Raw genomic sequence first — 23522 nt, 5'->3', positions numbered from 1 at the left:
TACAGCGCCTAAGCCAACAACAGGGATAAAATGAAAGCGTGAAAAGATGGTCATTTAACCCCAAAGAAGTCAGAAAAAGAGAAGCAAAGGACAGATTACACAAGAAAACAAATAGCCAGATGACACACTAAGTGTAAATGTGTAAAGGACACAACCGAAGGACAGAGATCGCCAGCTCGGATAAGAGAAAAATAGAGCAAGATCTGCGATGTGCTGCCCACAAGAACTGCACTGGAAACAGTTTGAGGGTGGAGGGACCCGTGGTGGTAACGAGGAGCCGGACCAGCCTCCTCCAGGAGAAAGCATCCCGCCTGGGCCGTGACGTAATGACAAAGGGGTCTGGTCATCGGGAGCGTGTGATAACCCTAAACATTCCTGGCCCCACTCCAGAGCTTCGAGGACACGGAGCAAAAACTAACAGCACTGCGTGGAGACGGCTCAGCCACAGCGGCAGGGCCGTGCCCGGGCCCCTCCCTCAATAGCTTGTGGGAAAATCCGGGGGACAGAGTGGATTTGAACAGCCCTCCACCAACAGCAGCAGGAGACACATTCCTTTCCAGAGCACGTGGACCCTCTGCCAAGACAGACCAGATTTTGGGGCGACCCAATCTCAGAGTCACACCATGGTGCCATTAAATCAGAAACTGCTACAGGAGCAGAGCCGCAGGTGGTCCTGGCTGTGGGCTGGGCGCTCGCAGGGTCTGCCCTCCAGCCCAGCGCCCCAGAGCTCTAGACCTGCCAGCACACCCCACGGTGTGAGGGTGGGCTGGGCATTTCCCACCAGCACTTGGGGGGGCTCAGGGGAAGCCGCCCCCAGGGACGGAGGAGGGCGTATTGGAGGACCTGAAAATGGGGGCTCCCTGTTCCCAAAGGGGTATAACCAGGGCTTTGGGGAGATGGTGAGGGCCACGAAGGAGGTCTGCCAGGAGCAGGGCGGGAGGAGCTGGCACCCACTCCGTCCCAGAGCAGAGTGGACGGGGCTGGCTGACACCATGCTCTTCCTTACTTGGCCACGGCTCTCACCCAGCCTGTACCGAAAGCTTCCTTGCGGTAACCCAGGGTTACCGGCCCAGGTGTGGGGGGATGGCACCCACCATGTGCAGTTGCTGTCTTCTCTGTGGGCCCGAGCTAGTCCCCACGAGCAGGAGCTGTGTTGCCCGGGGCCGGATCAAGGCTCTGGCATCAGCTAGACTGTTTCCAATCCCAGTTCCACCCTTACGACGGGACCTCGGGCTTCGTCACTCCGTCTCTCTGGGCCTCCACTGGGTGCGTGACTCAGTTTCCCCTTGGTGTCCACGTAGGGAACGTGGTTTGCCTGCAGCAGGGCTTGGGGTTAAGCACCTGGAACGTGGCTGTTTTCAGGACACTCACCCGCAGAGGCCGACTTCCTGGCTTGACGCTCCCGTCCCTCCTCGGCCCCGGGCAGGCGGGAGCAGCAGCATCTCTGCACAGGGGCGGGTGTGATCTGCCAGGTGGAAGCGCCTGGGATTCCGCTCCAGCGGCACCGGCACCCCTGCCTTCCGAGACCCCCACCCCACCTCCTACACTGGGCGGCACCACCGTCCCCAGCCTTGGGCGCACCTTGGTCTGGCTGTCGCACTGCTCCGAGAGATCTCTGGGTCCGGGTCCCAGGCAGCTGCAGCCCCACCAGGCCTGAAGCTGTGGTTGGCCTGGCCTGGGGCAGCCTTTCCACCAGCTTCCGTAAGGACAGGTGTGTGTGGTGGAGGGACAGACAGCCTCCAGCCAGTGGCCGGGAAGGAGCCCGAGCCCAGCACCTCTCCAGTCTCAGGAGACTCCATGTGGGCGCCTCCTTCCCTGCCCTGAGAGAGGGCTGGGCGAGGGAAGGGTGGCCGGTGTCCAGCAGACAGAGCAAGGCCAGCGCGGGAGCCTTCCGTGGTGTGTGGGGCTGGACAGCGGGCTGGGGAGCTGCATTGCCCAGCAGGTGTGATGCCAGAGCAGGAAGAGGGGGAGAAAGGGAAACGGGCTGCGGTGGCTGTGCTGTGTGGTCTGAGGGCCCCCGCCTGCACACACAGACACGTGTGCCCACGTGCTCCTTGGGTTCGGTGGCTCTCGTGGGCCTGCCTCCTGAAAGGTGCTGGGTGAGAACGTCCCATCAACGGTTCTCAGACCGAAGACAGAGTCACTTCTGAGCAGGTGCGTCCTATCAAACCAGATCACAGACACCCCCTCCTGGAACTCACCTTGCTGGCCCTGGGCTGGGTCCTCTCTGCACCATCCTGACCAGCCAGCACCGCCTGTCTGGGGCACGGGGCGGGCGTAGGGGCTGGGCAGTGCGGGTTCAGGGGTGGGGTCTCCCCTTCTGGGCAGACTTCTCCAGGGTGTGAGCGTCCTGTGCACTGTAGCTGCTGAGCTCCAACGGAGAGCCCTTGGCTCAGGTGCCAACAAGCCCAGGACATGGGCAGGCGGGAGGCTCAGATGGTCAACCCAGCCAGGAGCCCCCAGGACACTAGTGGGGAGAAGCGTCCTGTTTCTGTTTGAAAACGAGCATCCCCGTGGCCTATCGAGGGGCTCTTCCCCGGGGCACAGGCAGGGCCCACATTTCAGAAAGCAGCCTGTGGGCAACCTCCCCACTTGGGGAAGAGCTGTGGACACAGGGGCCCAGGGGCGAGCCCAGGGCTGTCGAGAGACCCCGGGCACCCAGCCGAGATGAGAGGCGGGGCTTTGGCCACCACACGTGCACTGAGCGTCTGGGGCGAGGCTGGGGGTGCCACCTCCTGCTCCGAGCAGACTGGCTCCGTGGGAAGGAAGGTACTTTTAGGGATTGGTTTACAGTGTGTTCTGAGCTGAAGTTCTCGAGGAGGGAAAACCCCTCGCTTCTGTTTTGTGTCCCAGACAGAGGCTGGACCCAGAGAAGGTGCTGGGAACCTTACCAAGCCTGCGCCTACGCTGCCGCTGAGCCTCCCCCGGGTACCCAGAGCTGCAGAGGCGTGGGGCCCCCGGCCCTGTGGGACAAGCACGGGGAGCTCCTGGTCACCTCTGGTCACACCAGCACCCCTGACAGGGAGACACGAGCTGTGTGCCCCTGGACACTCCGCTGTGACCTCGACATGGGCATGGCCCTGGATGGCCAAGCAGCTGGCAGCCCCTGAGACTTTCAGAGTGACCCCGCTGAGCAGGATGACACTGGCCTCCTCAAGTCCTCTGAGACGGTTGTGGAGGAACCCCGAGAACCTAGCCGACGTGCCACCCAAGCCCCTGGCAGCCGGGATCCACTGAGAGGCTGTTGCTATTCACAGTGATGATGATGATAACGGGGTGCTGCTATCGCTAGTCACAGTGACGACGATGACAAGGGGTGTGCTCAGTCACAGGGTGTGGGGTCACGGCCTCCCACGGAGTGGAGCTGACAGGGCACCGTGCCAGTCGGGCTGGGAGTGTCTGAGCCCCACGGCAGCGGCAGCCACCGGTCTGCTTCCGTTCACACTCAATTCCAAGGAAAGAAGGGGCAGAATCCCACTCTGCAGCCATGTGGGCCACGTTTCAGTGGTCACGGAACCACACGTGGCTGGTGGCTGCCGTACGGGGAGCCCGCCGTTTAGAGCAGTTTCCTCGTTCCAGAAGGTTCTGTTGGACGGCGTGGTGTGAGGTGTTTAGGTCTAGAGAGTCAGGCAGCGCCGGGCGCGGTGGAGTCCAGAAGGTTCTATTGGACAGCACCGCGTCCACGCATGAAAGCTGGAGCTGACCGACTCAGAGCTGAGCTTGGACCCCACTCTGCCACGTGCTGGCGGTGACCACCCAGAGGCAGATGCACAGAGGGGCGCCCACAGAGCAGGCCGCGAGAGCGACGCCTGGACGGGCACCCTGGAGGGAGCCACCTGGCCCGCCCAGCGCCAGCCTGTGGGAGCTGCCAGGCCCGGCCAACAGCTCACAGCTCGGCCGGCCAGACCGCGAGGCTCTAGGAGGGCTGTTCTCAGGTGGGTGGGGACCTCTGTCCCGGCTCCTTTCCTCCGAGGGCACAGCAGGTGTGGCCGGCCCCCTGGGGACCCTGAGGCCACAGGGTGGGCTGGGGTGGGGCAGCCTGGCCGGGTCCCCCTCCCCGGGGGGTCTGTGACCTGGCCCTGCAGAAGGTAGCTGTTCATGCCAGTTTCCGCCCGTCTCTGCCCTGGCACCCAGGCCACCCACTGAGTGTTCCTCGAGGGGCTCGCACCTTCCAGACCCCATCTGTGGCCCAAAGTTCAGGGCTATTGTCCTTTCAACCTGACAGTTTTCCCTGTGGGGTGCTGGGAGGGTTCCTGCTTCTGGTCTCATGCCCCTCACAGGGCAGGGCTGCCTCCCCTGCCACACTGGGGCAGACACGGATACGGGGAGGTGGCAGCTGGGGTGAGTGGGTGGGGTGTCCCTCGAAGCAATACCCCTCACGCGGGAATGGCAAGAACACAGGGAAGCAGCTGGGTCCTAAAGCCTCCAGAACACTTTAATACTGAAACACGGATGCTTTCCACACGGAAAGGCCTCTCTCTACACCCGCAGGACCTCACTGGAGCAGCAGGCGGTGGAGGGGGTCCCGGTCGGACCTCCCCAGCCACCCCACCAGCCAGCCCAGGGCCTGTCCGCAGGCTTGCCCTTACCGCAGCTCCGCAGGGTCCAGGGTGTGGCCAAGCCCACCCCTCTGGCCGTTGGCATCTCCTCCAGCCACAGGGAGCCGCAGGTGGGGTCCGGCGGGGCTGGCACCCTGTGTGAGCTGGGACACACAAAAGTACACGTGAGCGGGGTGCAGGGAGGAGCAGCTAGCGGGGGGGGGGGGTCTGGGCCGTCAGTCACACAGCCCAGGGCAGGACTGCAGCCAGGGGCCAGGAGGGCAGGTAAGTGGGTGGCCTGGGGCCTGCAGGTGCCGACACCGGCAGTGTCCTGGGCTTGCGGGGCCGTCCGAGAGGCAGTGACTTGGGACAGGCAGCCGAGGCTTGGCTTCCCCGGCCACCGTGGGCACTGGGGCAGGACTGGAGTGTCCTTTGCCACAAGGCCACCCCTGCCCTGGGCGCTGAGCTTGTGTCCCTGTGTGCACGGCCTGTCCTCTCTGACACATAGGAGCCCAAGAAGTGACCACAGACGCTGTGCACACACTCCTGTGGTCACGGAGACTGGGGGGGCTTGGCCCCCCCAGCAGCCCTCAGGGCCGGGGCAGGTGCTTGTTGAACACCTGCTGTGTGCCAGCTGCCGTTCAGTTTGGCTGTGCCTGGTCCCCACCCCGACAGCCCGCAGTCAGGCAGGGAGACAACCAAGTGTCCCAGAGAGGCCAGCAGCCCTGGGGCGGGCAGGTGCCGAGGAGGTCATGGGCGGGCCTGTGGCCGATTCCCGGGGGCCCTGTGGATGCCCAGGGGGGTGCACTGCCGGCACAGGGCCGTGGATGGGGCGGAGGGACCGGATCACTGCAGGGTCCTCTCTGGGCTCACTCTTTTTTTTTTTTTTTTCATTTATCTTCAGACAGAGCGGGAGGGAGGGAGAGAAAGAAACATCGATGTGAGAGAGACACATCAACTGGTCGCCTCCCACACGACCCCAACCAGGGCCGGGGACAAACTGCAACCGAGGTACGTGCCCCCAGCAGGAACCAAACCCGGGACTCTCTGGTTCACGGGCCGATGCTCTAACCGCTGAGCCAAACCCGCCAGGGCTCTGAGCTCCCTCTCGCTCCCTCCCTCCTCCCGATCAGGGATGGCAGGGAGGAGCCATCCTGGCAGAGGATGGGTCAGAGGGACGGCCATGGATGGCCACTGACTGAAGAGCCCGCGTCTCCCTCCACAGTGTACAGCAGGCACTTCCCTGAAAGGACCCAACAGTAACTCTGCTCTGCGGCCACCCAGTCCCTCACTGTGGGGGACTCAGCCCTTCGGGGCAGTGCGGAACGTGGCCGCGTGCTGGTGCTTGCTGACCCCTGGTCTGGACTTTCTAGGGCAGTGGTCCTCAGACTTCAGTGTGCACCCGAGTCCTGCCCACAGCCCACCCCCGAGGACGAGATTCGGGAGGGCCGGTGGGCCAGGGGACGACTGGAGAACGGGGGGACGAGAGAGTGAGCAGAGCAGAAAGACCGTGGCCTCTTGCGTCCGAGCCCTGGTCTGAATCTTGGCCTGCCCCCCACGAGCCATGGGACCTGAGCAACGTCCCCTCCTGAGCCTCAGTTTTCCCACCTGTAAAATGGGGTGAGGACCCCTCTCCTGGAGGTGCTGAAAGCTGGGCAGGGGCCTGGGCAACCTCTTCCTCCAGAGACGCTGGATGGACCAACCCAGCACCCTCAGCGACTGGCTGGCTCACCCTCCACTGAGCACCATGGTCCCGGCAGGACAGGTGGGAGGTGAGGGCTCACCCTCTACTCAGATCCCAAACAGCTCAGGGGGAGCTGTGACTGTCATCCCTGCGTCTGGGCAGTGGGAGAGGTGACCAGGGGCGTGGCCACCGAGCTGCAACCTGCGAAGCAGTGAGCAGTGAGTGTGTCCCTGTCAGCAGGGACAGCCCGGGCTCCCTTCCCAAACTCTCAAGGGGCCGGCAAGCCCTTGGCTCCCTGATCCCCACACTCCAAGGTGCTGGTCATGGGGCAGCCTCACGGATGGCTTCGCCTCTGCCTGTGGGAACTGGTCAGGGCCTTGGGGGAGAGGGGCACTCAGTGCCCAGGTGCGAGTGCCTGGGGTGGGGGTAGGAAATGCCTTGGAGGCCACAAGCCTTCTGCCCCTCAGCTCCTGGACCTGGGAGGGGCCCACGGGCCTTGCTGGCCATGCAGCACCAGGAGGGCAGGCAGGTGTAAGGTATCTACCTTGGAGCCTGGGGCTCCAACATTAACCTCTCAGAATCCTCCCCACCCTCCCCCCTTCTGAAGGTTTGTGCTGGGAAGACACAGAAATCCATACCAATGCTGCCCCCTACTGGTGGAAACAATTCAATTCTACCAGCTGAACGGGGCTGGGCCTGGGTAGGTGGGGAAGGGGGGCAAGATAAGACTCACCCCAAAGTACCAAACACAACACCCCTCTACTAGTGAGGTCAAGGGGGGCTTCAGGGAGGCAGGGTTGGTGGGGATTCCTGGGGGGACAGGCAGGGGAGGTGCACAGGCCAGAAGATGTCCCCAGAGGAAAGGGGAGGGTTGGAGGTGCTATTGGGGAATCAACCCCATTGCCCAGGGGCGCCTCCGAGGCTGGCAAGGGGTATGTGACTTTGCTAAAGGTCAGCAGCTGGAAGCACGGATCTGGGATTCGCACTTACCCCCACCCTGGGGTCCCGGGCAGCCCCACGTAGAGGGGGCACCAGGCTCCCTTCTCCCCAGAGATGTACCCCTCCAATCTGCATTCCTCACTCCACATGCCCCAGCCACGGTGTCCACCCTCCCGTCTGGTTCTCTACTCGTAAGCTCCACACCCTCCCAGGCCCCAGTGCCAGGTGCCCAAACGGGGCAGACCAGGTGAGGAGCCCCTGGCTTCCATCCCAGGTGTTACTGGTGGGCTCTGGGTGATGCCAGCAACAGGCAAGGCCAGCTGTCCGCCGGAGCTCCCCTCACCCTCAGCTCTGACCTGTCCAGGCTAGGGCCCCAGAGGACACGTAGCCACGTAAGGGAAGGGACTGCTGGAGGCAGCTCGGCCTCAGGCAGAGAGGTGAGAGGGGCAGAAGGTCCGAGAACCTCCCGGGCGGTGTGGCCTCCAGGGAGGACGGGCTGGGCTGGGGGTCGGGAGGGCGCCGCTGGTCACCGAGGAGGACGGTGGGGCCCTGCCTGCTCTGCCACCAGGAGACGCTGGGTGGGCGGCAGGGCGGCGGGCCGGCAAGGGGAGTCTTTGAGGAGGAGGCTGAGCATGTTCACGACCCCAGAAGGGGAGAGGCCGCAGCGGCCTGGGGAAGGGCACGTCCCAGCCAGGGAGCAGCTGACCTGGCAGACAGCCTGAACAAAGCGGAGCAGGGGCTGGGCTGGCAGGAAGGACTCCTGAGGACGAGTCATGGCTGAGAGGGGCTCGGGGCACAGAGCAGGGACCTGGCCCCTGGGGGGAAAATGAGCCAGAGGACAGAGGACAGGAAGGGGCAGGACTGTGGAGTCCTGAGGTGAGGGTGGGGACAGCAGAAAGTCCCCCAAACCAGGCCCAGGCTGGGCTGACTAGGTAGATGATGGGGCAGCCAGAGGCCCCCCAGTACCCCAGCCCGAGGCCAGTCATCTGTGTGGAACTAGACCCAGTGTCCTCTGGGGGGCCTGTCTGACGTGGCCCCGGAGAAGGCCGCAGCCCGTGCTGGGGGCGCGGAGAAGGCGCCAGGTTCTGCGGCTGAGAGGTCGTGAGGACTGACGCGGACATGGAATCTGGGACCTGCACCTGTATCAGTGTCCCCTGCGCACACCCAGCCTGGTAGTCACACCAATGACACGGGGAAGTGTGGCCACATGTCTCCCTGGGCGTGTATCCTGGGGCTGCTCCCTTCCCTGCCACAGAGGGGCCGCAGCACCGCCTGGCGCACAGGGGGCCCGGAGCAGCTCCCTGGCGGCTCACAGCCCGGCCGGGACATGCGGGGTGCTCGTGGGCTTACCTTCTGGCCAAGGGGCTGAGGACCTGGAAGGAAGCCGAGTCTCTCGCCAGCCTCTTGCCCAGCTCCGAACACACCTCCTCCATGGACCCTTTGGAGAGATGGGCACCAGGCGCTGGATGAGGGGAGCGGCTGCGGGTTGCTGGGGGACGAGGGAGGGCGCCCCACACAGCAGGAGGGGCCCAGCGGCCTCGGGTCCCCTGTGCCTCGTCCTGTCCCTGGCCTGCCCTCGGGAGGCTGGGCGGGGGGGACAGGCATGGAACCCTCGGGACCAGGCCTCCCTCCTCCTCCAGCCAGAGCCAGGACAGCGGCGACAGGAGGTCGAGTGTGTGCCTTTCCTGATGCCACCTTCCTGGTGACAACTGTGACACTGTCATCATGTCCCCCCTTAGGGGGAAGAAGCCAAGGGACAGTGAGAGCCACCGCCAGGGCTGGTGGCCCTGGTGGCCTGGGTGCCAGTCGTACCTCGGGGCTTGCGGGCCGGGTGGCCCCGGGGGCCCCACAGCAGCATCTCGCCGTCTGGGAAGCAGGTGGGAGAGAGGAGCGGCCGGGCTGGCATGTCTGCCCTGCCCCAGGGGGCCCCTCTGCTCCTGTTGGGCACCAAGGCCCCGGGGCCGGCTGGCGCTGCAGGGGTGGGGGCTGCAGGCACGGTGCTTGGGCGCGGGGGCGGCAGTTCCGAGACCAGGTCCTCAAGAGTGTCCACTTCCTCGGACCTGAGCAGCTTGGAGGTCAGGATGTCGATCCTCTGCTTCAGGATGTTTGCCATGGTCTCCAGGGCCTGCAGCCGCGCCTGCTTGTACCGGAAGTGCAGCGGGCCCGGCGTGCCCAGGCGCTCAGCCTCCTCAGGGTCCAGGTAGATGCACAGCCCCGGGCGCGTGTGCCGGGGGGTCAGGTCCTGGAGCTTCAGGGGTCCCAGGGAGGAGCTGGCAGACAGGAGCAGGGGGGCACCCTCCCAGCCTTCTTGGGGGCCTCCTGTCTCCAGAGTCTCGTCACGGTTCAAAGCTCTGTCCAAACACAGGCAGAAGCTGTGGGGAGAGGGGACAGGCCATGTGTGGACACGCGTGTGCAGGGGTGAGCATGGGGTGCTGCCCCATGTGCTCACGGTGCCTGAGCACCCTTATGGCTGCACGGCTATCAGAGCAAGGGCAGCGGGCAGTGGTTTCTTGGACGTGACGCCAAAAAATACAGGACACAAAAGAAACAGAAGAGTCAGACTGCTTCCCACGTAAGACTGGACACCCGAGGACACGGGCACAGAGTGAACAACCCCTGCGGAACGAGAGGGCGTTTGAAACCAGGCACCCCCGGGGGTTCAAACCCAGAACACAGAACTCCCACACCTCAACAAGAAAACCGAAAAACTCGATCAAAACCAGGCAGAGGACTCGTGAGGCCTTTCCTCTGAAGACACAGAGACGGCTGACAAGCTCGTGAAAAGATGCTCGATACCAGTGATCGCTGGGAAATGCACACGAAACCACAGTGAGGGCCACCTCACCCCTGCGGACGGCTACTGTGAAAACAGAGTGTGGGTGAGGCCGTGGGGCACCGAGCCCGGGGCTCTGCTGGCGGGAACAGTGCGACCCGTGTGGCGGCCCCTCGGAGGGGCGGGCGGGGCACCACCTGGCCCGAGGCCCCACTTCCGGATCCACACCATCGAGATTCGAAAGCAGGACCTCAGAGACGGATTTGCACACCATGTGCACAGCTTGTTCACCACAGCCAAAGGTGGACGCAGCCCAGTGTCCACGGCAGGGAAACAGATGAACCAAACGGGTCCATCCACACAGTGGATGTCATTCAGCCCCGAAGAGGAGCCGAGTCGCGACACACGACACAACGGGGTTGATACAACGTGCTCCGCAAGAGAAGCGATATCGAAGACCCCAGGCTGTAGTCCTTCCCGTAGGAAACGTCCAGAACAGACAGGTCCATAGACACGGAGCAGACTGGGGTTGGCTGGGGGGAGGGGGGGTTCCTCTGGGCCACGAAAGGTTTGGAACAAGGCAGAGGCTCCGGCTGCCCAACGAAAGTGCTCAAAGCCACTGAAATGCTCACTTGAAGTGAACTCGGTGACTCTCACCTCTGAGGTCACTGGCTCTGCGCAGCCCGGGAAGCTGCCCCGGAGGAGCCCCGCCCAGGAGGGGCAGCCCCACACCCGCACACTCACCTGCCCGGGGCCTCCTGGTCCCCCAGCACCATGCCGGAGGTCACCTTACTCCACTGCAGCGCGGGCGGCCCTAGGCCCCCAGACGCTTCGAGGCCCTGAAACAGGAGGACGCAGCTGGAGCCCACCTTGGCCAGGAGAACCTGACACCCTCTCTCGGCCACAGGGCTGGCCCTGGACTCCCCGGGGTCTCGGGCTGGACCCCTCAGGGTCTCCACTTTAGGGGCTGGGACAGAGATGGGGGACCCCTACAGAGCCCCATCAACCCAGAGAGGCAGGCGGGCATCTGGGGACTCCAGGGAGTGACGGCCGTGGCTGAGCTGACAACACCCTGTCCGACCCGACCCTGGTGCGTACTCCGGACGGCGCTGAATGCGGAACGAAGGTCACGATGCTGGGGGTCGTCTGGGAGACCACGGGGAAGGCTTTGGTGGGGACAGCCTTGCTGGGGACAGCCTTGGCCAGGATGGCCTCCCTCTGACTCCTGTAGACGTCCTGCAGCCTCTGGTCCATCAGCCCCAGGGCCCGCATGGCCGAGGCCTTCTCCTCCAGGGCCTGCTGCCGTCGCGCCAGAGCCTTCTGGCGCATGACCTGCCGCAAGGACTCAGGGCTGTGAGCCTGGCCCAGGAGCCCCCGGGGCTTTGGGCAGGGCGGTGGCAGCCGGGCCTCATTCTCCTTCCCAGGTGCCATCCGAGGGGTGCTCTGGGCGGGCCTGGGCCAGGTGTTCTTTCCTCCCCAGGGAGGCAGGAGGGAGCCTCTTCCCTTGAAGGGGGTGCCAGCCCTCTTAATGCAGGAGGCGCTATCCACAGGGTGCCATGGCGCTGGGGCGGGGGCCTCGCTGTCTTCCGAACTGGCCCAGGCCCTCTGCCCGGCCGAGGCGCTCCAGGGCCGCTGAGGGAAGTAGCTCAGCCTTTCAGGGGGGCTCCCAGGCCTCTGGAAGGTGGGGTCTCGTCCTTGGGCTGACCAGGTCCTCTGGGGATAGGACTCGCACCTGCCCAGGGTGCTCCAGCGCAGCCCAGCAGGGAAGCTCCCGGTTCTCTCTGAGGAGGAGCGCGTCCCCTTGGTCGGGGCCCGCGGACTCTTGGAGAGGGGGGTCTTCACATCCGGCGCAGTCCAGAGGCCCTGGCGCCTCCTCCCTGCCAGCTCCTGTCGCCACAGAGCGGCCGGCCGGCACTCACGCGCCCCCCGGAGGTGGCGGTCTTGGGCCAGCTCCAGCCCTGTCTGGATTTGCTGGCGGAGGTCTTGAAGGATGGCCATGGCAGAGTGGATGGTCACCATCTGGTCGCAGGCAGCCAGGTGGGGCATGTTGGCAGACACCTGCGGGTCACTGCGGACAGAGGCTGGACGGGGCACCCGGGGACGGGAGGTGGGGCTCTCTGCAGCTTCTTTCTCCGTGTCTCCTGCAAAGACAAGCAGTCACAGGGGGAGCAGGGCCGGCCCCCGCTCAGAGGCACCCTTGCCCCCTGCCCCAAGGAGCCCCACTCTGGGCCTCCGCACTCATCATTGTGTCCAAGGTGGCTTCAGGGGCAGGTGCCACCTCAGGGTGACGGGAGGCTGCGCTTGGGCACCTGGTGAACACTGAGCACGAGTTGGGGGATGGGAGTCTGCTTCCCGGTCAGGAAAACCTAGAGGGTCCTGCCCGCCTCCCAGGAGCCAGACGGTGCCTCTCAGGGACAGAAATCCTGTCCTTAGGGTTTATTTTATTGTTTTAATCTTTATTGTTGAATGTATTACAGATGTTCCTCATTTTTCCCCCACTGACCCCTCCTCCCCACTCCGACCCCCCTCCTGCCTTTCCCCACACTGTTGTCTGTGTCCATTGGTTATGCGTATAAGTTCTTTGGTTAATTTCTTCCCACCCCCCAACCCCTTTCCCTTTGAGGTTCATCAGTCTAACAACCAATTTGTTCTTCTTCATCCCTTCACCTTTTTCACCCATTCCCCCAACCCCCCTCCCATCTGGCAACCAACAAAATGTTCTCTGTATCTATGAGAATGTTTCTGCTCTGCCTGTTCATTTTGTTTGTAGAATCCATTGCCGATAGATATGTATTCATGGCCATTTTGTTTGTTCATATATTTTATCTATTTCTTTTCTTTTTTTTTTTATCTTCACCTGAGGATATTTTTCCATTTTTTGTACAGATAGAGTGGGAGGGAGAGAGAGGAAGGGAGAGAGAGAGAGAAACATCGACGTGAAGGGACACATCGAGTGGCTGCCACCCGCACGACCAACCAGGGCCGGGGACAAACTGCAACCGAAATACGTGCCCTTAGCGGGAACCGAACCCGGGTCTCTCTGTACCGCAGGCCGACGCTCTAACCGCTGAGCCAAACTGGCCAGGGCTATTTTATCTATTTCTTAAAAAAGACCCTTCAACATATAATAATGGTTTGGTGGTGATGAACTCCTTTAACTTTTTCTTGTCTGGGAAAGTCTTTATATGGCCATCGATTCTAAATGACAGCTTTGCAGGATAGAGTAATCTTGGTTGTAGGTTCTTGCTTCTCATCACTCTGAATATTTCTGGCCACTCCCTTCTGGTCTGCAAAGTTTCTTTTGAGAAATCAGCTGACAGTCTGATGGGAACACCCTTGTAGGTAACTAGCTGCCTTTCTCTTGCTGCTTTTAAGATTCTCTCTTTGTCCTGAATCTTTTGCATTTTGATGATGATGTGTCTTGGTGTGGGCCTGTTGGGGTTCACCTTGTTTGGGACTCTCTGTGCTTCCTGGACTTGTATGTCTGTTTCCTTCACCAAGTTAGGGAAGTTTTCTGCCATTATTGTTTCAAACAGGTTTTTGATTTCTTGTTCTCTCTCTTCTCCTTCTGGCACCCCCAAGATGCGAATGTTGGCACGCTTGAAGTTGTCCCAGAGGCTCCTTAGAATCTCATTGTTTTGGATTCTTTTTTCTCTTTGCTGTCCTGATTGGGCATTTTTTGCTTCCTTATATTCCAAATCGATGGTTTGCTTCTTGGATTTACCTATTCCACTATCGAATCTGTGTAAATTATTCTTTATTTCAGTTAGTGCCTCCTTCATTTCTGACTGTGCATCCATGATTTCTGACTGGTCCTTTTTTATGCTCTTGAGGCCCTCACTAAGTTCACTGAGGTTCTCACTAAGTTCATTGAGCATCCTTATAAGCAGCATTTTGAACTCAGCATCTGTTAGGTTGCTTATCTCCATTTCGTTTAGTTCTTTTCCTGGATATTTGTTCTGTTCTTTCATTGGGGACCTGTTTCTTTGTCTCCTCATTTTGGCTGCCTCCCTGTGTTTGTTTCTGTGTATTACTTAACGAGAGGTACGGGGCTATCTGAGACCAGATGTTGCTTGTTTGAAATAATTTAGAAAAAACCTGAAGCAGGATCCAAGACAGGCCAATCCTATGGTGAAGCAACTGGCAACAGCTTGGGTGGGTCCGAAAACTGGGTGGGGCGGGGTCTGCAGTGTGAGCCAGGGTGCTGGAGTCCCAGATATGGGGTCTGTCTGCTGCCCCAGGGAAGGGCTCACCAAAGGAACAAAGGCCTCTGACAGCACATCTGTTCTGTAGAAAGCCCCCTCTCGCCCTCACTCCAGTGCCAAACAGCTCAGTTCTTCCCTGTATGTCTCTGGTGCCCCTCGAGCTGCCTCCCCTCCAAGCTTAGAGGGAGAGAGTCCGATAAGTCCGTGTGCGGGCCCTTTAAGGAGCTGCCTGGGGCTCCAGCCGCCTCAGCCTCCCTGAGCGTCAGTTCCTGCTGGTTTTTCCAGCCAGAAGTGATGGGGATTCTCTTCCTGGCACTGGAACCCTGAGTGGGGCGCCTGGTGTGGGACGGGGACCCCTCAGTCCTCAGGGAGGACCTTCCCAGCCGAGGTGTCCTTCTGATTTTTATCTGCCACACGTGGGTGTGGGACCAGCCCCTCCGCCTCTGCCCTCCTACCAGTCTCCATGTGGCTGCTGCTTTAATTCCGTAGTTGTAGGACTTGCATTCAGCTCGATATCAGGCGGTTCTGAATGGTGTTTGTTCTGTAGTTTAGTTGCAACTTTGATGTGGTTGTGGGAGGACGGATACTGCATTTACCTTGACCGGAAGTCCCTTAGGGCTTTAACTATAAGGGTTTCCCAAAGCCCCCGTCTGATGGCAGATTCAAAGGGCATTTGACAAGTCACTGCTCCAGCACCTGATGCCACCTCCTTCCTTGGCGATGTGGGGACCCCGCCTACCCCCAGATGGCAGCGCAGAGCAGGGTGGAGCCCAAGCCAGAGGCACAAGTTACCTAATTCCAAGGTGGGGGCCAGCTCTCTTGAGGGTGCCTTGCTCTGGAGCCTGGGAGGGAGGGAGGGGACCCACGCAGCCCCTCACCAGCTCGGCCTCTCCTCCAGGCATTGACACCAACCAACTCAGAATCTTGAACAGAGAAAACACAGCGGGTGCCAGGGCCTCCACATGCTGGCCCAGGTGGGGGGTCAGCGGCTCCATGCAGTCTGGGAGACCAGTTCCCATGCTCCCTGAGGGGTGAAATCCCTCCTGTCCAGGACCCTGTGGGGCAGAGCCACATCCCCAACCACCAGCCAGCAAGAGACAGGGCCGAGTCCCAGGATGATCTGACTTCCCTGACCCCCGGTCTCCTCTTCAGGAAATAAAGTAATAAAACCTGCTCCCTGTGGCTCGGTCTGTAAGACCTCAGCACGGGCCCAGACACACGGCACGCGCTTGGCAAATGCTGACCAATAATGATAATGAAAGTGATCATGAGCCACCAGCCCACACAGGGCAAGTGGGAGGATAGTGTCATAGCTGATCTTTTGCACTGAGCTGAAGGAAATTAATCTGGTTTTAAGTGGGTGAGACTCAGTGACAATAGGGGGTGGGGGGGCTCATGAAGAGGCCCAGGCTGGCAGGACAAGGGACCACGATGGTGAATCCCAAACACTAACGTGATTTTTAAAATAATCGTTGTCATATGATAAATACCATTTATCAAGGCTTTACTTCATAATACCAGGTTACACGCATTAAATGTAATATCAGCCCCACCGTCATTACAAACCCGTCCACCAGGGCCCTGGCAGAGGCAGAAGTGCCCTGCCTTTACCTTGCACACACACACGCACACACACACACAGACGCAGTCACACAGAAGATAGTCATGCATACACAGACACACATGCACACAGAGATGCACACACACAGATACACTGTCATATACACACACGCAGAGGTACACACATGCTCACATAGAAACACACATAGATGTACAGGCATGTATATACAGACACACATGCACACACAGACACACATGCACACACACAGAGACACGTGCATGTACACAGTCACACAAAACATGTGCACATGTACACATGCAGGCATGTACATGAACACACACAGAAACATGTGCATGTACACATGCAGACATGCAGACGAACACACATGTTCACAGATACACACACACACACTGCCCCTCCCCTGGGGACCAGCCCAGGGTAGACCCAGGGGAGATAAGACCACCCATGCTAATACTTGTCCTGTCCCCCCATGAAAGGGGCATTTCTGCCACCTGAGGGTGCTGTACAGCTGACACCATCCAGAGGGCTGACCCCGGGGGCAGGCGACCAGATGGTCAGGGGCCTTGCTACCCCCGGATGTGGTCAGGTGGGCATTCCCAGCCTTTGGCTCTGCTCTGAGCCAGCAGGGTCCTGCCCTTTCTGGGCTCATCTGTGGTGGTTGTGGCTGTTTACAAAGGTGGTTGTGTGTGACTTAAGAGGTCAGGGCCGGGGTCCTGTTCCTAGAGGGCGTGGCCTGGGTGTGGCCTTAGGGTCCTTCCTGGGGGCGTGGCCTCTAGGGAGCTTGGCTCTTTGGTCCCCTCCTGCTTCTTCAGTCCCAGGTTCAGGCCGTGGCTGAGGTCTCTGGGGCTGGGCCATCGGAGGTAGCATGTCTAGGGGGTTCTGAAGGGCTTCCGGGCGAGACTACTCTGTGCGCCCAGGAGAAGGCCACGCCCCTCCCGCTGGGCCCGGTGCCCCCCCAGGGGCTGCTGCTGGCTCGGCCTCGGCCCCGCCCACAGGCCCCTCCCTCGGTGGGCACTCGGCTTCCCCATCAGCCTGCCAGCAGGTCCAGGTCAATAAATGGGTCCTGATGGGCACATTTTTTCTTCTGCTGAGCAGTTTAATGGCAATTAATTTTTTTACGAGAGGATTTTTAATCTGTGGAAATGGATGAAGTCCCCAGGTGCCCTGTCAGAGTCCCAGGGCCGACCTCATCTATGATAAAAAATGCAAAGTGAGGTGATATCATCTGAAATTAAATATTGGGCTTCATTTTCCTCCGGCCGGATGGATGAATATTTTATGACTATTGTGATTTAATTTTTTGTTAACTACAGCAAATTTCTAATTCATCCGATTCCCCAGTCCCGTGACTCTGACCTCTGAACCCACACCCATGTCTCCTTAGCCCAGCTGTGACTTCGCCGCTGACAGAGACTAATGGTCAGCGCCGTCAGGGTGACTGGGTGGTGACGATGATGAATGCGGCCCGTGGCACGCCCTTTGACCCAGTGTCGGGCAGAAACCAGGTCATTTTTCAAGTGAGCCATTAAAATAAAACAAACCAAAAAGCCGAGGGCTGGGGGAGGCGATGCAGAGAATGTCATATCTTTGCATTTTCACTGGGGCTTCTGGAACCTTCTCCCTGCCTCCCAGCACCCCTGACTCTCCCGTGTGAGTGGGGTTCTTCTCCCCCACATAGCCTCACGCCAGCTGAATGAACACGACTGCCCAGCCTCACCGTCCCAGCCGCTCAGGGCACCGTGAGCGCGGCACAGAGAAGTGTGGTAACGTGGGCAGAGCACACACCGCCCGCTTCCCGTCGGGACTGTCATTTCATGCCGTGGGGTAACTGAGGCGCGGGGATGTGCTGGAGCAGCTCGAAAGCTGTGCCCCAGTGCTTCGTGCTTAGACTAAGGGTCCAGCAGAGCTGTCTCGGCTCCAGTGAGTGGGGTTCTGCCCCCCGAGGGGGCTGTCAGCAGTGTCCCCAGAGGGGCCCCAGAGCCCAGGCGCGGAGGGAGGGGGTGCCGGGGTGGTCCCGGTAGGCACAGCTGGGCCTTCTCCCGTGAGGAGCACAGGCCTGGGGCTGGGGGTCAGGTCCCGGCTCACCTGTGTGGCTCCGGGCAGGCTGCTGCACCTCGCAGAGCCTCAGGTCCCTCATCGGCACAGTGAGAGCGAGCCAGACACCCCCAAGCAGAGCCGTGGGCTCACGGGAGCTGATGTCCAAGAGTGTAGGCCCGCAGGCCAGGCGTCAGGGCTGGCCACTCACCCGACCACCAGGCATGTCCTCAAGGACGCCCCAGAGGACGCTACCTCCCTCGGTGCCCACCCACCCACAGCCAGCCCAAGAGCAGCCCCTCTCTGTTCATCCCACAATCCCCACAAACCATAACCAGGCTGGGCACCCACACCCACCAGCCCTGAGTTAGAAAGAGCTCTGACTGCCAGCCCACGGCCCACGGCCACCGAGACCACTTAACAGAGCTGCCCCCCCCCCGCCCCGTGACGGCTCCACATCCCCAAAGGCTGGGGCGAGAGAGTGGGCAATGCCCAGGCCTTCCCCCCTCCAGTGCTCAGGCGAGCTGCTACCTGGAACTGTGAACCCCAAAGCAGGCCCATCGGGGAGCCCACTCCCCTAACCAGTCTTCCCCATGCCAAAGGCAGCAGAACCTGGACAGCTGGTGACGTAAAGCCACGCGGTGAAAACGCAGACACACTGTCAACCACACTTGTCACGGGCCCACCTTCACACGTGCCTGTCAGACGCACGTCAGTACACGTGAGGAGCAGACAGTACATGTGCTGAAGCGTGACCGAGTGCCTTGGGATTGAACCTGGGTTGTGGACTTTCCCTTCATCACAAGGGGTGGCCCCTGCACTGGGGACCCACCCGCTGCCGCAGGGATGGCTCTAGTTACCCGCGGTGCAGATGCCAACACTGCCCCTCCTCCGTCACAGCAGACCACCCCCCCAGTCAAGCTCAAGTCCTGCTGGTCCAGATGTCCCCCCGGAGCACCATGCACACAGCGCTGAGGTGGCCACCGGCAGCCAGCGACCCTGCACTGGAAACTGTGGGTGCCCAGTGAGCCAGACCATGAGCTCGTGTCCTGCACCCGCCCAGCCGACCTTACCCTTGTCCTTGGCAGCCCTGCTGGGGGACCACGTGGGGGCCTTCTCTCTTCTGCAGGAACGACTTCTTGTGCTTTTGGTTTTCTCCCGTCGAACTTCAGTGAGAGAAGAGGGGAGGGCAGAGAAGGTGAGCAGTGATGTGTACCCAGGAGCCCCCAGCCCGGTCCCCCCGGTCCCTGGTCCTGTGTGGCTGCTGTGCTCAGGGCCTGAGGGGCACACGTGGTACATGCCCTCGGTGTTCTGCGTGGGGCCACCGCGGGGTGGGCTCGTCACTCCTCCCTGACTGCGCAAGTTCCCAAGGTCTGGCGGCCGAGATTCCAGAGGACAGGAGTAGCCGCCCACGTCCATCTCCTGCCCCCAACTCGGAGCTGGGTTTCGGTGCTTCTGTTTGTTGGATGAATGACTGACCTGCCCAGGGCATGACACTGGCCTCCCTGGGAGTTGAGGGGTGAGAGCTGGAGTCCGAGGGGCCTTCGCACGTCCAGGTCCACCCCTGGCTGGACCGTCAGGGGCACCCGGGACCCAGAGGGCGTAGGAGCCAAGCCCCAGAGTGAGGGACAGCAGGGGAAAGCCAACCAGCCAGGGAGTGCGAGAGAGCAGGCCGCATCCCCACTTCTTCATGCGGGAGGGGTGCGGGGAGACTGGCCAGGACTCTGCAGGCCTCCGGGGTGGCCAGTCCAGCCTTGGTCCTCAGTGTGCGACCCCGCTGGCAGGAAGGGCCTGGAGGACACATCTTGGGGGTTCCACTCCCGTGAGGGACCCAGGGGCGTCAGGAAGGTGGTGCCTGGGGGGAGTCAGTCTGGGGAGACGAGAATGTCCCGGCGAGGACAGTGGTGGCTGCACAGCTGTGTGACCGCTCCCGGTGCCGCTGACCTGTGCACTTGAGGGTGGGTGAGATGTCCTGTTCTGTTCTGTCTATTTTACCACAACGTGAAAAAAAGACCCAGGCCCTGCCCGCACCCTGCTTCTGGAGGGTTCTAAAACGGAGTGGGTAAACGTGACTGCCGAGAGCTGGTGACCAATGACAATGGGCACCGAGGCCCCCAAGTGACCGATGGCCAAGTCCTGAAATTTGCTGATGCTCCCCAGTGGCCCCGTGGAGTGTGGCAGAGAGAGGGACCCGCTGGACGCGCTAAGGCCATCGGGGTCTTGGTGCAGGGAGGAGGAGGAAGACGGGCACCCTGTGGGCAGCTGCTGGTGCCCCGCTGGGCTCAGGGACAGGCTCTGCCCTCGGTTCCATCGGTCCTGGGCCTGCACTTGGCTCCGCGTCGGCTGGGGCGAGACACAGGCCTGCCGCCCACTGGGGTCCTGACCTCACCCTGGCCACCACGACACCACAGGGGACCTGACTCTCAGTCCTCCTCCCCCACAGCCCCTCAGAAAACCCTCGCTGCTCCCCTGGGCCAGGACAGCCTGGCTCTGCTCCCTGGCCCTTTCCCCTCCCCCGGCCGTGGTCTCCCAGATCTTACAGCCTCCTCCCGCCACCCCTCCTGCCCCAGAGTGCACCTGCCAGAGCCCAGAGCAGCCCTGGTCCCTGCCCTCTGGCCCCCCGGAGAGGCACCCCTCGGCCTTTCCTCCCCCACTGCTATTGGTCGGATGCTGAGTGAGCCACGCCCTCGTGGTGCCCTTGGCCCTCGGGCCTCCTGCAGCTGTCTGGAAGCCTGCTGGCCCTCTGCAACCCTTCCGCAGCCCCCGGCAGGGCCGGGCAGAGGCAGGGCAGGGCCCTCTGTGGGACAGAGGGAACGATGAGCCCAGAAACTGGCAGGGCCCGGAGGACCCCTGTGGCTGGTGTGGTCGTGCAGGCAAGACCTCACCCATTCTCTGTAGGAGACGTGCCCCTGCCCTTGAGCCCCAGCCTGCAGGGCCTGCCCGCATCCCTCCCCTGCTGCGAGGCAGAGGGTTAGAGACGGGCACCCCAGTCTTCGCTGTGCCCCTCCCTGGCTGGGTTCTCTCATCCTCAGTGTCCCAGCGTGTGAGTGGGGACCCCGTGGAGCCAGTCACACAGGGTGAGAGAGGAGCCGCAGGGCCAGTGCTGGGTCCCGTCGTGCTGCCCGCACCGTGCGCTGACCGCTGGGCTGCTCACCTGAGGCCTGGCGCTGGGAGACCCCGGAGGGCTCGCACTCCTGGCCAGCGCTCGCCTTGTCTGCAGCTCCAAGCTCAGCCGCACTCAGGTCGCCGGAGTCTGGAGCCGAGATAAAGGTTGTCGTGAGGAGAGGGCTCTGGTTGGCCGCCGCTCGAAAGCCTCAACACAGACCTGTGCCGAGCTGTGCCCTCGGGCGAGTGCCGATGGTCAGTGTTATGTGTACTTCACAGTTTTAAAAAATACAGATATTATGTTGAAAATAATTTTAGAAGAAAACATGCTGCCCGGCCGGTGCGGCCCAGTGGCTGAGTGTTGGTGACTCATGCACCAGGAGGTCGCTGGTTCGTGTCCCAGGCTCGCACACGGCTGGGCTGCCGCACGATCCTGGCAGGGGGCGTGCAGGAGGCGGCCGGTTGATGTTGAAGTTTCTCGTCAGTGTCTCTGTCTCCCTCCCTCTCCCTTCCTTTCTCTCTAAAAAAACCCCACAAAGTTAACAAAAACATATTTTAAAAAAAAGAAAGAATAGAAAACATTCTCCCGTCCTCTTGAGGGGCCGTGCACCTGCCCCGTGGGGAGCACGCAGGGTGGGGTCTGCCGGTTCGGCTACCGGCGAAGCCGTGTGGAGACACTTCTCTGAATTCTCGGTCTGACCCGAGCCTCCGCCGCCACTCCTGGGCGGGCACATGCCACGTCTCTGGGGACCTTTGAAACCCTCTGCAAGCTTTTCCAGGGGTTCCTGACCCAAGTCCCCTCACACCTGACCATGACTCTCTGCAAGGCTGCAGGCCCAGGCGGCCACCCCTCCCGCTCACCTTCCCTGCCACCCCCAGCTCCCAGCAGCCCCCGGCCCGTGTCCATCAAGGCCGTGTCCTTGCATGTGCTACAGCCCAGCCCGAGGCACCTCCAGGAGGACTGACATCTCACTCGGCCTCCCTGGCTGTGGGCCCCTCCTGGGGCTCCTGGGGCACCCAGACTCTCAGCACAGCCCCCTCATCTCTCGCCAGGAAGAGCTTCCACTGACCTGGGTAGGCTGGGGTTGGAGGGGGCTTCTTCAGCCTTCTGACCTTCCTCTGGGGGGCAGGTGCGGAGGCTCCGAGGGTGTGCGAGGCGCTGGAGGGCAGCGAGGTGCCCAGGGAGGCACAGCTGGCCTGCCCGTGTGCCTGGGCCCGGATCCTGTCCCTCAGCAGCTCCAGCCGGGGGCTGCTCTTCCTGTGCTGTCGCGGGGACCCCAGCCACTGGGAGGGTCTCTCCTTCCAGGGCTTGTGGGGAGGTGCACACGACTTGTGCCCCCCGGAGGAGCCGGACAGGCGGCCGGATGACACGGAGCTGTCCCCGTCCTTGGACTGCTCACAGGCTGCCCATATCGGGCAGCTGCAGGTCTGCCCAGGGGGGCCTGGCCTCTGGAGGTGGTCAGACCAGACCACGTAGGGTGTTCCCTGAGGGGCGTCCGGCTGCTTGGAGGGCCTGGGCCACCTCAGGGCAGCCATGAGGTCATCCTCGGCTATCGGTGGATGTGGCTTGCCTGCCCTTGGGAGAGAGAAGCAGACACAGCTGGTCAGGAGTGGAGACCCAGCAGAATGTCCCACAGTGCTCCCCACCCCTCGTTCTGCCAGTGCTCCTCCCAGAGCACCCCCAGACGGGAAGTGCAGGGGCCAGGGAGGTGCCCCCAGAACGGCATCTCTGAGATGTTCTCTAGACCCCGACAACGCGGCTTTTCTTATGCACCATGATCAGCCCAACCCACAGGTTGGGAAACTGAGGCTCAGGGAGAAGGGACACAGCAGGGCCCTCTGGCCCCCAAGTCCTCACAGTGACTGGACACCCTTCAGGGGAAGGCGTGCCAGGTGCCCAAGCACTACCTGGGCGCGGTGCCGGCCTGGGCAGCTGATCTCCACGGGGCGCCCAGGGAGAGGGGGCAGTGGCTCTGGCCACCTTTGGGGTGAGGCTGGGTCCTTGTCCCCGGGCAGGTGGACATGGCCGCAGGGCAGGCGCCAGGGCAGGGCCGCGTGAGCTGCAGTCACCACCTGCCCTGGGCACGTCCGCAGGGCAGCCTCGAGGTCTGCAGCGCAGCTTCCATTCCTGCTCCCGGTGGGCTGGCCCCTGCACCACCCGGGTGCCGTCCTGGTCCCCTGCCCAGGATGGAAACGCTCAGGGTGGTCATGGACCTGGGTGGGCACAGTGGGCTGCCCAGCCCTAGCCTGGCAATGGCCTGGGGGCTTCCAGCTGAGCTGCTCCTTGGAGGAGAGGGAGAGAATGCCAGGTAACCGTGACAGCACAATAACCCGTCACTCAGCAACCAGGGGCTGAGGCCTTCGACCCCTGCTGGGGCTCAAGCAGTGCCCCGCCCCGTCCTGCCAGGACACGGGGGCCAGGGGCTGGCGCGCATGGTGAGTGAGCTGCCAGGGCTGGGGTCCGGCAGTGGGGACCGAGTGGGGTGCTGGGGGAAGGGCAGGCTCCCAGGGTCAGTGTTAGGAGTGGGCCTGGGCTCAACCCCAGGCTGGTGTTGGGCTCAAGGTTCAGTTCCCAGAGGGGTCAGCCTGGGAGCCCAGATGCAGAAGAGAGGAGCCAGCCCGAGGCGTGTCCCCAGCAGCTGGACGAGGGGCCCAGTGCTCA

The 23522-nt window shown here is 61.9% G+C and overlaps 1 protein-coding gene across 1 annotated transcript in view; it reads right to left on the bottom strand.

The window, feature by feature from the left end:
• CCDC187 (coiled-coil domain containing 187) overlaps positions 1 to 22884 on the bottom strand; it is a 35637-nt gene extending 12753 nt beyond the window's left edge. The window contains 12 exon segments of the mRNA XM_036261653.1: positions 1372 to 1444; positions 2202 to 2259; positions 4590 to 4702; positions 7868 to 7976; positions 8512 to 8599; positions 8974 to 9533; positions 10679 to 10773; positions 11033 to 12075; positions 18829 to 18921; positions 20910 to 21008; positions 21931 to 22436; positions 22769 to 22884. Of these exon segments, the coding sequence (XP_036117546.1) occupies positions 1372 to 1444; positions 2202 to 2259; positions 4590 to 4702; positions 7868 to 7976; positions 8512 to 8599; positions 8974 to 9533; positions 10679 to 10773; positions 11033 to 12075; positions 18829 to 18921; positions 20910 to 21008; positions 21931 to 22436; positions 22769 to 22884 (2953 nt within the window).
• Between the last annotated feature and the right edge of the window lie 638 nt (positions 22885 to 23522).

This window comes from Molossus molossus, unplaced genomic scaffold (assembly GCF_014108415.1).
Source record: "Molossus molossus isolate mMolMol1 unplaced genomic scaffold, mMolMol1.p scaffold_m16_p_14, whole genome shotgun sequence".
Classification (NCBI taxonomy): domain Eukaryota; kingdom Metazoa; phylum Chordata; class Mammalia; order Chiroptera; family Molossidae; genus Molossus; species Molossus molossus.
This window is presented reverse-complemented; position numbering and strand designations above follow the sequence as displayed.